This window comes from Peromyscus maniculatus, chromosome 1 (assembly GCF_049852395.1).
Source record: "Peromyscus maniculatus bairdii isolate BWxNUB_F1_BW_parent chromosome 1, HU_Pman_BW_mat_3.1, whole genome shotgun sequence".
NCBI classification, from domain to species: Eukaryota; Metazoa; Chordata; class Mammalia; order Rodentia; family Cricetidae; genus Peromyscus; species Peromyscus maniculatus.
The window spans coordinates 173545406-173559102 of NC_134852.1; the positions used below are offsets into that span (position 1 = coordinate 173545406).

Genomic DNA, 13697 nt, shown 5'->3' on the forward strand with positions numbered 1-13697 from the left:
TAAAAAATAAAAATAAATCCTTCCACTCTATGTTTCCTGACTTTGCAGACGCAGTGTAACATCCTGCTCTGAGGGACGTCAAGGCTGTCTTCAGCATGTCTAACCTCAAGTGGTCCTGGCAGTTTCCAAAGGGCTGATTCATTTCCTGTATCATTGAGATCATTGTCCTATGTTCCCAAGGTTTTCTTGATAATTGTAAAATAAATTAAAAAACAACAGATTAAGTGAAATATACTCTACAAATAAATCTATGATTAGTCAAGTAAAAATAAAACGTGGATTGGATAAGATCACCCTCAACTGCGTGAACATTTGTTACTCCAATGGGCAAATGTACGTTTTTAAATAAGAGTTCATTGTAAAGGACTATGTTTTTTTTAAATTCACTTTCCATTCCGAGTTAACTGCTATTTTAAAAATAAACCCCTCCATCAATTGATTTACTCAGCTTCCTGAGTATGTGCCATGTGATAACAATTAGTGTTAGAAATAGGCCCCAGTTTGACAAAGAAAGCAAAACAAATTGTAACATTATTACTGCCAGAAACATCCTTTCTAAAGCTTGCTGCTGCACCAAATTTGGAAATGGCGTTATTGAAGGGTCCACATCTCACAAGTATTAAAAATAGCCCAAAGCAAACCTAACTCTTCCGACTGGTGGCGTCTGCTTCCTCCTCTAGTGGAGAGGGATTCGTATCAAGCTTGTTTTCTTTCCTTTTATCGGAGAATTTTAGTTGACTTGCTTCGCAGGCCCACAAACCTCTTTGGAAAAATTGAAATAAAATGTCTAAGCCAAAAATGACTAAAGAACACTTCCTTTGTAGAATACAAAAAGCTGTTCTTGGTGCAGTGGGTAAAGGCATTTGCCACCAAACCCTAGGACCTGAGTTTGATTCCCTGAACCCACACGAGGAAAGGAAAGAACTGACTCCTTTGAGTTGTCTCCTGACCTCCATTCATGCTCTGGAGCATGCATGAATGCACAGAGACATGCATTGTATCAGCTAGTTTTATGTCAACTTGAAAGGAGGGAACCTCAATTAAAAAATGAATCCATAAAATCAGGCTGTACACAAGCCTGTAGGGCATTTTCTTAGTTAGTGATTGATGGGGGAGGGTCCAGCCCATTGTGGGTGAGCAAACCATGGGGAGCAAGCCAGTATGCAGCATCCTTCCATAGCCTCTGCATCAGCTCCTGCCTCCAGGTTCCTGCACTGTTTGAATTCCTGCCCTGACTTCCTGTGTTGATGAACAGTGCTGTAGAAGTGTAAACCAGATAAACCCTTTTCTCCCCAAGTTGGTTCTTATGTTTGATCACAGCAATAGAAAACTTACGTAAGACATGCACACACTAAAAACAAAAAATAAAAAAAATGTAAAGTTGATCTTTTTTTTTTTTTTTTTTTTTTTTTTTTTTTTTTTTTTTTTTTTTTTTTGGGTTTTTCGAGACAGGGTTTCTCTGCGTAGCTTTGCGCCTTTCCTGGAGCTCACTTGGTAGCCCAGGCTGGCCTCGAACTCACGGAGATCCGCCTGGCTCTGCCTCCCGAGTGCTGGGATTAAAGGCGTGCGCCACCACCGCCCGGCTGTAAAGTTGATCTTATAGAAGTCAAGTTCTCGAGATGCTGGGAAAAACAGGAGTAAGAGGCATGAGGAAAGGTGGATCAGTGGGTTCTAAGTTACAGCTACACAAGAGGAGGAAGGTGGACTGTGGAGGGTGCCTGTGGAGCAGGATAATTACTGTGTATTTCAAAGGGCTCAAAGAACAGATTTTCAAAGTTTTCATCATTAAAAAAATGGCAAATGTTTGAGATGTTTAACCTGATTTACACATTACACAAAATATACATTTATCAATACATCACATAAACATCTGCATTTTTTGTGTTTATTAGTCAACTTAAAACAAATTTTATGTAAATTTAAAAGATTGAAACAGCTACAAACATAATAACAGCTAACAGAAAACTTCTTGTCTAGAGCAGCTGTTACGTGCCAGGCATTTTCTGTATGTTTATATTCACTGTACATTTACAGTGGTGATCACATTCTTGTTAGACAAGGCATGGAAAGAAACTGTCACAGAGTGGGGGGGGGGGGGGCTCAGGGCCGCAATGCTCAGAGGCAGGATTCACACACGCCTCACAATGACTTTACTGCTTGCTTTTTCTTAAGTCAAGGGCCAGGTCATGTGATCAAGGCCTGGCTTTGACAGAAGTGTACTATTACTTTGTAATTATTACTTTCAAATGAAGTAAAATTTACATATAACAAAGTCAAATCATATGGGTCGAGCATTATATTTCTGTACCTGTGATAACACCTGAATTCATCTCTTGTGTCTGGATTCTTTCACCTACTGTGTCTGGGAAGTGACCAATGAACAAGATATCATTCTTAAAATGCTAATTTGAGCTGGGCAGTGGTGGCGCTCACCTTTAATCCCAGCACTCAGGAGGCAGAGGCTGGTGAATCTCTGTGAGTTCAAGGCCTCTGGTCTATAGATTGAGTTCCAGAACAGGCTCCAAAAAGCTACACAGAGAAACCCTGTCTTGAAAAAAAAGAAAGCTAATTTGAACTTAATGTTAATTTCAAGGATATTTGAAAAAATTTTAAATGGAAAAAGTGGATTTTAAAATAGCATTTAAATTATTTAATGTACACATTTAATATTAAAACCTTAATTTTTATACTTATTAAAATTGATCCTGGGTTTTGTAACTAGGATTTGATGAAATACTGATGTCACTTGGTTGACTTCTACAAAGTTAAGTACTTTTTTTTTTTTTTTTTTGAGACAGGCATGCTCTAGGTTGATCAGACTGGCCTCTGGGCTTGGTCCTTCCACTTCAACTCTAGTTGTAGACTATAGTCAGAAGCCATCTGTCTTAGTTGGTTTTGTTTGTTTGTTTGTTTTTGTTTTTCTTGTTGTTGTGATAAAATACAAAAGCAACTCAAGGGAGAAAGAGTTGATTCAGCTCATAGTTCCAGGATACCTATCATGGCAGGAAATTCCTATCGAGAGGTTTGAAGCAGTTGGGCACGTTTAGAAGACAATGATGAATACTTTGTGCTGTGTGGTTTCTGACAAGGGCCCCATGGCAGAAAATGTGGTGCTGCCAATCATGTGGCTGTGAGCAGACAAATACATGAGGATAAGGAGGGACAACAGAGGCCCAGACACATGACGATATGCTACCATGAGAATGATGTGTCCTCAAGAGAAACAGTCCAGCCTCACTGGATATTATCGCTTCTCTTAAAAACCCTACACCCCAACACAACTACATCACCAGCCACATTTCAACATGAGCTTCCATAGGAGCAGACTCCGTCCAAACTGTGTAATTGCGGTGCTCAGATTCTTCAAAAATTCTACGTGTGAGATTTGGAGAGGTGAACCCTTTCCTGAATGTGTGATGGTTGACAGAATTGTGGGACTTACTAACGTAAGCCTGGCCGATAAGAATTGGTGGGAAATGGTCCTGAGGCCTTCAGGACTACCGACAACTAACAAAATGTGTGACAGGAATTCTCAGGCAAGACGAGAGGAGGGTACCTCTGCTCTATTTAGATGGCTTTTGAACAGAACAGTCATCCAAGACAGAAACAGAGTGATGAAGAGGAGAGCCACAGAAAAGGACCAAAAGAGAGAGGTGGGCTAACGTCACAGACACATCTAATTAAGAAAACAGAAGTTTAGGAGAGTGCAAGAGTTATACCTTCTCATAGGTGTGCCTGAAATAACAGGCTTTAGAGACACAGAGCTCATTTGTATCTCTGGTATCTTATCTTTTGATTTTGACAACTTCACAGGCAGCATGAAAACAGAGCACTCATCAGAAACTGCCATTTATTGATCTTATATTATTTGTAAATGGTAATAGAGGTGCCAACTACAAACAGGCACACACATGCATGCATGTGTGCATGGGTGTGCAAACTTCTGCATACACATACACATTACATGTACAGGCACACTACTGCACGCACGCATGCACGCACGCACGCACGTGTGCTCGTGCGCGCGCACATGCGTGCGCACACACACACACATGCTCATTTTCTCCTAACAGTCATCACTATGCTAAGTAGTCACTGTGACAGACCTTCTCAGTCTGTATTCTGTACCACATATCCAAACGTGACACAAACAATCTGTATTTTTTTATGATGCCAACAGATCTCAGAATACAGTGGTGCCATCTAATTAGCACGATTACAGATGTTTCACACATGTGTACCGATATGCATAGAGAAATATTAAAAAGTGACTAGAATTCAAATGCCTCAGTTACAGCTAAGCACTGATGCACTTCCCAGTAGTGCCTGGGACTCAAGGGGAATCTCGAGACAAAAGTTACAATTGTCCAAAAGGAGGGAAGAGAGGGGAGTGACAAAGAAGCTCTTACAAGAGCCCTGGTGTGCTAGTGAGAGAAACAACAGACTGTCCAACCAGCAGTGTATAGCACCTCACATACTCTAACCCGAGTAATGCACATGCATGGTTCTGGAGTCAGATGGCCATGCAGGCTCAAACTCTGAACCTAAAGCTTACTGTTTGTATGTGATATTACGTACACTCACTTTTCCAACTATATAGTACTTATTTTTCTCATGACATGACACAGTACCTGAAGAAAAAAAAAAGGCTACCCGAAAAAAAAAAAGCAACCTTAAAAAATAATCCATCACCCATGATTTCTAAGAGAAAACTAAAATCATTCGACACGCACAGTTTAAAAGGGGACTGATAATCAACGGATAAAGCAACTTGGTAAACAAATGAAGGACAAGGATTCTGCTGGTGTATTCTGTGTTGCTGTAACAAAGGACTAAAGTATAAAGTAACCACATTTATCTGGCTCAAATTCTGATAATGAAAGGGTCAAAAAACATCGCAAAGGCTTTTTGTTTTCTTAAGAGTCCCTTCTGGCAAGAACTCACTCAATTCCTTGCAAAGGTGGTTCCTTCATGACCTAATTAGCTTACACTGAGCCCCTCTTCTTAGTGTCTGCTACTTCAAGCCCACAACACTAGAGCCAATGCTTCCAGCATATAATCCAGGATGCTCATGCCATATCTTAACTACAACAGACAGCAACCTACTATTATTCCATCACAGAAAACAGAAAAACCTGCACAAAACAGGCACGATGGAAATTTCGATAGTTATAATCTACTCAAAAATCAGACATTTTAGATTTGTAAATTCACTGTCTTAAGATGAATGACTTGTCAAAGGTTTAAAAGCACTTTGAACACAATAATCTACCCTCCTCTAGAAGACTTGTGAATGCAAAGAGTGGCAAACAGAAAACAACCAATGAAGTATGGAGGAAGACGTGAATAAGAACAAGCCAACAAGCGAGTCAGCGGGTACAGCCCAAAGGATCTACCAGTGTGCATCACTCCAGTTTCAGAAAAGGAACAGAAACACCTTTTGCAGAAATCATGGATGACAGTTTCCTGAGTCTGATGTTAAAGATACCAACAGATTTCAGGGGCTCAGAAAACTTCACATAGAACAAATACATTCACATCAGTAAAATCGAAGGGCTGAAACAAAATAGTAGAAGGGAAAAAAGGTTTTTGTTTTGTGAGACAGTCTAATATATCCCAGATTGGCCTGACACTCACCACATGGCACAGGCTGACCCCAGAGCCTTCTGCCTCCACTTCTTCAGTGCTGGTATTACAGGAGCGGACGGGCCACTGTGCTCAGCAGGTTCTGACCTTGTCACCTCACTGGTATCATCCCTTAAGGGCTCTAAGGTAATCACTTCTTCCTTGCAGCTCCTTGAACACCAACAAGTCTTCCTTTCGAGGCTTCCCAGTGTGTTTTCTCTGCATAGAACATTGTCTTAGTTAGGGTTTCTATTTCTGTGGAGACACCATGACCACAACAACTCTTACAAAGGAAAAACATTAGATTGGGGTGCCTTACATTTTCAGAGATTTGGTCCATTAACATGGTGTGACATGGTGGCATACAGGCAGACGTGATGCTGGAGAAGTAGCTGAGAGTTCTAGATCTTGACACACAGGCAACAGGAATCGGTCTGAGAGAATGGGCGTGGCTTGAGCATACATGAGACCTCAAAGCCCGCCCTCACAGTGACACTTCCTCCAACAAGGCCTGAACCTGCTCTAACAAAGCCACACTTCCTAATAGTGCCACTCCCTTTGGGGGCCATTTCTTTCAAACCACTACAAACATTCTTCTCATGTCTCTTCCCCCTCTTTGCACAAATGGGCTTTTCAATGAGACACTTTAAAAATCATTTTTCACTCCTCACTTACTTGAGCACCCCACCTCTAGCCCACTGGGCTCTGACTCCTGACCCCTCTACTCTCCCATGCTTTATTTTGTCTCATAGAGTATTGCTTATTATCTGTCTCCATTAACAGCTCATCACTACAAGGGCAATTTTAAATGTGCTAATGTATAAAAATGCTTAGAATCTATGAGTACAATTGCTATCATATGATTAGTAGCTATTTATGCTAATTCTTTTGTAGAATGAAGGCAAGAGGTCAAATTGAGAAGCCTTGACCGCCAATCAATCATATTTAAAACATCAATTTATTTCTTGCTGCCACAGCTGATAAGTGCTTTAGGTGTTGCAAAATTGTTGTTGTATCAGCTGGAATGCCTCTGGATTTCTGATTGGCAGTAGCTTGTGAAACAACATTTATTTACTTTACAAGAACTGGGAGGTTGTAGGCTCAAGATTCCCAAGTGCCAGAGTCCAGCTCCAGCAGATCAGAGAAACTGAACAGGAGATGTGGAATTGGTAGCTAAACACACAAAGGAGATTTATCTGAGGGAGCAAAACTTAATTCCCATTTTCTTTTAATATTAATTATGTATACAGTGTTCTGCCTGCATGTATCCTTGCAGGCCAGAAGAGGGCACCAGATCTCATTACAGGTGGTTGTGAGCCACTATGTGGTTGCTGGGAATTGAACTGAGGACCTCTGGAAGAACAGTAAGTGCTCTTAACTGCTGAGCCATCTCTCCAGCCCCAATTCCCTTTTTCTTTATTTTTCCCTTAGTCCTTTTATACCACCTAAGAAAAAAATCTCTATGCAAGAAGGAAATCACAAGTTACATATTTTCCAAAACCAAATTAAAATCTTTACATAGGAAGAAACCACATTATGATCACAAGTTACATATTTTTCTTAGAAGCCCACATGTAGTTAAACATTTTCCTCTGTATTAATTTTGTCACCATAACATCTTCACCCCAAAGCAATAATTCTTTTATTATTAATTAACAAAGGTTTAAGCAAGCAGAGTGTATTTCAGTCAGTTCCTTTGTACTAGCTGTCTGTAGTTCCAGTGTAGCTAATTCCTATTCCTATTCTATTTCTACTTTACAGAACTTTATAAGGAAGTGGCCAGCTAACCATCTTTCTTTCTTTACACACAATAGGGTCATTTAATTTCCTCTCACAACTTTATTTTTTCAAGGTGCATACCAAAACCTGTGACTACTTCTGTAAGCTACATGATCGAGCAATTCAGACCTAACCTTGGGTGCAAGGACATAATTGCTTTCTTTGATCTTCAGCCTGCTTTTCCACAGGCAGAATTCAGGTGTCTATACTGCATGAAACTTCCTTGTTTCCATTTTCTATCCTCGGCAAATCTCACAGCTCTAAGTGTCATTGGTTTATAAAAATCATCTTCATTATGATCTGCAAGTAAACTGCCTCGTGAGTAGTGGGGTTTTCCCATGGAACAATCATATTATACTAGATACAGTAGGATTCCACTCAACAATCACACCATGAGAAATACAGTAAGAACATAATAGCAGCAAGCAGAAGCCAGCAGAAACAAGAGGCACTCTGGAGACAACCCCCCCCCCACACACACATACACCAGGGTTTTGCCTCTCTGGGGTACACTCAATGTAGCTGTGCTAACCAGTGAGCTGTACTCCATAAGCTACACTTACTTACCGTAAATGTTTGTAGGCTAGAAAGGATAATTCTGACATGGTTTCCCCATGTAGCTGTTGCGATCCTGGAACTCACTATGTAGACCAGGCTGGCCTCAAACTTGATACCACCCACCCATCTGCATCTGCTTCCTGAGTGCAACTATTAAAGGTGTTTGCCAACATGTCTGGTTCTTAAAGAAATATAAGCCGGGCGGTGGTGGCGCATGCCTTTAATCCCAGCACTCGGGAGGCAGAGCCAGGTGGATCGCTGTGAGTTCGAGGCCAGCCTGGGCTACCAAGTGAGTCCCAGGAAAGGTGCAAAACTACGCAGAGAAACCCTGTCTCGAAAAACCAAAAAAAAAATATATATATATATATATAAAGGTACTAAATATATCAAGGTCCACTTTCCAAAGCAAACAAAACAACTATTCCTAAAGAGATAAACTGTAGTTGTGGTTTGTGCCTCTAGGTGACACCCTTCCTTACACATTTCTCTCTAGGTAAAAAATCAGAAATAGCTGAAGCCAGGTGCAGTGGCACATCTTTAATCCCAGCATGTGAAAGTAAATTCACATTACACACACATTTCCATATGTGTTTGTAAAACACCACTATGAAATTTACCAAAAAAACCTAGTATCATCTACTACCAAAACCCCTAGTAGATAAACAAAAGGGGAATAATACATACTGCTGCACACATTCAAACTGGCTAAGACAGGATAAAGACAGGGAGAATTGGGGACAAAGGCAGAGAAAACCCCCTTGCCCTGGAATCTAGTTGAAGCCTTTGCTAGCAGCAGAGCAAGGATCCCAGCACAATCCACAATTGCTGGAGGTCTGTCCTTCCCAGCCCTAAACCTGTCAGTTTCTATTAGTTTCACCAGAAACTTTATATAGGAAGGGCATGCACTAAGCTCCTTATGCAGTGGCTTCTGCTTTTACATGATCAGATTATGATCCCATTCATGAAAGAGCCATCTCACCAAGAGACAGAGGCATTTTTTTTTAAAAAAACACTGCAGTGGTTTGAATGAGAACATAGACTCAGATATTTGAACTTGAACTCTTGATTCCCCAAATGGAGGCAGTTGGGGAAGTTTGGGGGTGTGTTTTTGTTGGAAGGAGTGTGTCACTGGAAGCAGGTTACGAGAGTTTAAATCTGGCTCCATTACCAGTTCGCTCTCAGCTTCCTGTTCCAGCTGCCATGCCTGCCTGTTGCCATGCCTCCCTACCACAATGGACTCTTATCTCTCTGGAACTATAAATCCAAATAAACTCTTCTATAAGTTTTGTAGGCCATAGTATTTTATCACAGCAACTGAGAGTAACTAATACACTTAGGAAACTTGAGATGCAACCCATGAGTACATATGGCTAATGCCAAGCCAGTTGACTGATCACTCTTCCTTGTGAAGCCCATTTCCACCCTTGGCCGCACCTACTTTCTGTGCCTCTTCTTTTAAAGAAGCCCACACTTGTACTCTTGTGAATGTCTTACTTTCCTCTGAGTTTAAGCCTAAATTAAAATATCTTCAATAAAATTTCTAATCCTGCTTCACTTGACATGGGTATTGTGTGCATCAGGAAAATCCATCAAACCCAAATGCCTCTCAACATTAGAACTATGTACAATAATGTAAGATGAGCAAATCATACTTTCTATAAGAACGTGAGTCAATTTCTAAATTTTTATAACAACAAAAGAGCCACACATACAAGTACAAAACCAGAGTTTCACATTTATTTCAATGGTTCAGAAAATATATACACACATATATACAATGTTGTGTGTGTGTGTGTGTGTGTGTGTGTGTGTGTGCATGTGGTGGTATTGTGTTCCCCAATATATCGTGCACCCTAATAAATTTATCTGGGGTCAGAGAACTGAATAGTCACTAGATATAGAGGCAAGAAAATGGTGGCACACACGCCTTTAATCCTATCACTTGGGAGGCAGAGATCCATTCGGATCTCTGTGAGTTTAAAGCCACACTGGATACAGCCAGGCATGGTGACTCACACCTTTAATCCCAGGAAGTGGTGGCAGAAAGCAGAAAGGTATATAAGGTGTGAGGACCAGGAACTAAAGCTGGTTAAGCTTTCAGGCTTTCAAGCAGCAGTTCAGCTGAGATTCATTTGAATAAGGACACAGAGGCTTCCAGTCTGAGGAAACAGGATCAGCTGAGGAATTGCAAGGTGAGGAAGCTGTGGCTTGTTCTGCTTCTCTGATCTTCCAGTGTTGACCCCAGTACCTGGCTCCAGGTTTGTTTTTATTAATAAGACCTTCTAACAATTCGTGTAACATGTGTGTAGATTAACACACAAAGAAAACATAGTAAAACATTAAAATTGGGAATCAAAGTACAGAGTGTGGAAAAGTTCACTGTATTGCCTGCCTTGCTACCTTTCTGTAGCTTTAGGATTTTAAATATAAGGACACACATCTCAGTAATTACACAGAGCTAACCTACACCACCTACGCGCAGAAACACTGGCAGCAAAGTGCAGAACAATGGGAAGGATAACCTTGTGAGGGAGAACATCGCAGGAGCTTCTGATACTGCAATACCTCCACTCAAGTATTAATGTTGGAGTTTCTTTTCTAGTTATTAATATTTTATAGTCCACACATTTTTTTTTTCTGAGTACATAATTCCACACTGGGAAAAGGTTTAAAAAAAAAAGGGATAACATATATAAAAATATTTTTGAGGGAAAATCACTACTCATGATTTTGTGTGTGTGTGTGTGTGTGTGCATGTATAAAAATAAATGGTTTTGCCTTGTAAGGTATAAGGGGGCTTTTGCTAAGGAAGCCACACACCCGAGGTTAGGCTATGGAAATGTACTCACTGTGAGCTAATCATCTTAATTTTCCAAGAGATAGTTCTAATACAATCACCAATTCTCAACACTGGATAGCTTGACATTAGATAATATGTTTTTCTAAACAATTTCCATAGATTGTAGAACATGCTACAGTAAGAGTTTCCACACACATTCTGTATATGCAGCTTAGGTTCTATTGTGAAAACCTGAAAGTTTCTGTTGTTCAAGTGTTATAAATAATTTATATTGCTCCTGGGTCAGTTCTACCGATTCTGAACAGCCTTTTCTGACACCCCCATTAGGATGTCAGTGTGTCTGCTGGGCCCTCTGCGGCCGACTCCGTGCTGTCACCAGGCCACCTAAGTGTCTCCATCCTCGCCATCTGAGTGGGTGTCATCATCTAAATCCTCATCACTGTCCTCCTTCCCTTGGCAGCTTCTTCTATGGTTAGAATCTTGATTTTCAGTATTTGCTGAAGTTTCTGGTTCTCTATTAAACCTAAATAGAAGAAAAATTTATGATTATTACCCAGGCTTTCATTATTAAATGATGGAGGTTAAAAAGGCCTTTACTTGTCTCTGCCTATCAGGAGCCTACAGAAAGAAACAGAGAAGAACCTCTTTAAAGACAAGCTTCCCCGAGTCAGCAGATTCTAACACTGCTGTGAGAAGAGCCGGCTCAGGAGTTGGTAAAAGGAGTCCATTAGGGACGAATGCTTCGAAATAAGCTCTACATAATGAAGACGAAGCCCAAGGCTAAAGAGTTATTTTCTTAAACATATGTCACTTTATACTCTAATAGAAAAATTTAACAAAACTGTGACCCTTTTCCTGCTAGGTAGAAAATGCTTGTATTAGTGGGAGATATGCAACTTCAAACTGAGTCAGCGCTGCCTAAGAGAAAGCCCGTGGATGAACTGCTAAAAACAAACTCAACGTAAGAGGAAATACTCACGGAATAACGATGTCTTCTTTCTTTCCACACTTTGCACAAACTTCAAGTTCACAGGCACATGGTCTACACATTATGTGGTAAGAGTCCTTGACCGTCTTTTGTAAACATTTAACACTGAAAGAAGGAGGGAAAATTAAATACTGATTTTTACTACTTAAGATCTACTTGATGTGATAAGAGAAGCTGTGGCTGAAGTATGGGTTCAAAGCCTAAAGGCTGAAAACTAGACTTAAAGCTCCGATATTTGTCTTTTCTGTGTGTGTATATATGTGTGTGCAGAAGTCAGAGGTCAACCTGAGGTAGGTATCATTTCTCAGATACCATCATCTTGTTCTTTGAGACAGTCTCTCACTGTTTTGGAGCTTGCCATGTAGGCCAGGCTGGCTAGTCAGCAACCCACAGACCTGCCTGTCTCCGCTTCCTCAACACTGGGAATGACCAGCTCACAGCTCTGTTTGCACCTGGCTCTTCATGTGTGTTCTGTGACTGAACTCAGACACTCACGTTTACACAGCAAACACTTCACTGGCTGCTCTGTCTCCCTGGACCCTAACGTCAAGCTCAGACATTTATCTTATATCATGTTAAGTAACGGAGTATTTCTAGATCAAAACTCACAGCTGCAAAACAGCACCTGATGGTTGGCCACCTCCTTAAAGTTTTTAAGTGTCATCAAAACTTGTTAAAATAATATCTATATGCAAATCCCAACTGCATACACTACCAATAACAATCCACACAAAGAATAAAGCACTGAGCAAAAATTCTGAACTACTGTTGGTTGTTATTTTACTTTTTTGGCTCTTTGCTCTTTTGGGGGCCCACCAACAGCTCTCAAATAAATAACACACATGGAGACTTATTATTTCTTATGAATGTGTGGTCTTAGCTTGGCTTATTTCTAGCCAACTTTTCTTAACTTAAATTCTCCCATCTACCTTTCACCTCTGGGCTTTTTCCTTTTCTTACTTCTGTAAATCTTACTTTCACTCTTATTCCATGGCTGTGTGGCTGGGTGGTTGGCCCCTAGCATCCTCGACTCCTTGTCCTCTTCCACCTCCTTTTTTCTTCCCAGATTTCTCCTCCCATTTATTCTCTCTGCCTGTCAGCCTCACCTATCCTTTCCTGCCAAGCTTTTGGCCCTCCAACTCTTTATTAGGCCAATTAGGTGTTTTAGACAGGCAAAATATCTCAGCTTCACAGAGTTAAACAAATGTAACATAAAAGAATACAACATATCTTTGCATCATTAAAACAAATGTACCACAGCATAAACAAATGTAACACATCTTAAAATAATATTCTACAACAGTAAACCTAATATACAGAACTAACTGAAACATTACTAAAAGAAATGAACACCTACATTGGCTATATCAACCACACCCAGGGCAGGTCCCATGCCCAGAGTACTTGGTCAACACAAAATGAACTCAATGATATTTTTGTAAACTTTTTGTTTTGGCTTTCTTTGTTTTGATTTTCATCTTTGTGGGTTTTTTTTTTGTTGTTGTTGTTCATGCTTTTTATTGTTGTTAATTTTATTTTTGTTTCCTGTTTATTTTTTTGGGGGGTGGCATAAAATTGGGTGGGTAGGGTCTGGGAGAGTTGGGGGGGTAAGAGAAACATGATCAAAATATATCATACAAAGAAAATTTTTAATTAAAAAAATTGAAGACCACCCGGGGTGGGGGTGGTTCATGTCTTTAATCCCAGCACTTGGGAGGCAGAGGCAGGTGGATCTCTTGTGAGTTCAAGGTCAGCCTGGTCTACAGAGTGAGTTCCAAGACAGGCTCCAAAGCTACACAGAGAAACCCTGTCTCAAAAAAAGCAAAACAAAACAACTGAAAGACCTAGCTATGAGGGAAAATGCCCCAAGTGTAGCTAGTTTTCCTGCCTTGCCCACAGTCAGGACAAATCTTTGTCACCCTCCAGTCCCACAGCCGCTCAGACCCA

General features: G+C 40.5%; 1 protein-coding gene across 1 annotated transcript in view; it reads right to left on the minus strand.

Annotated features, from left to right (window-relative positions):
- Positions 1–9671: 9671 nt before the first annotated feature.
- Positions 9672–13697, minus strand: part of C1H9orf85 (chromosome 1 C9orf85 homolog) — a 57107-nt gene continuing 53081 nt past the window's right edge. The window contains exons 3-4 of the mRNA XM_006985405.4: positions 11742–11855; positions 9672–11285 (exon numbers count right to left, since the gene is read on the minus strand). Of these exons, the coding sequence (XP_006985467.1) occupies positions 11147–11285; positions 11742–11855 (253 nt within the window). The 3' untranslated portion in view covers positions 9672–11146. The remainder of the gene's footprint in view (positions 11286–11741; positions 11856–13697) is intronic.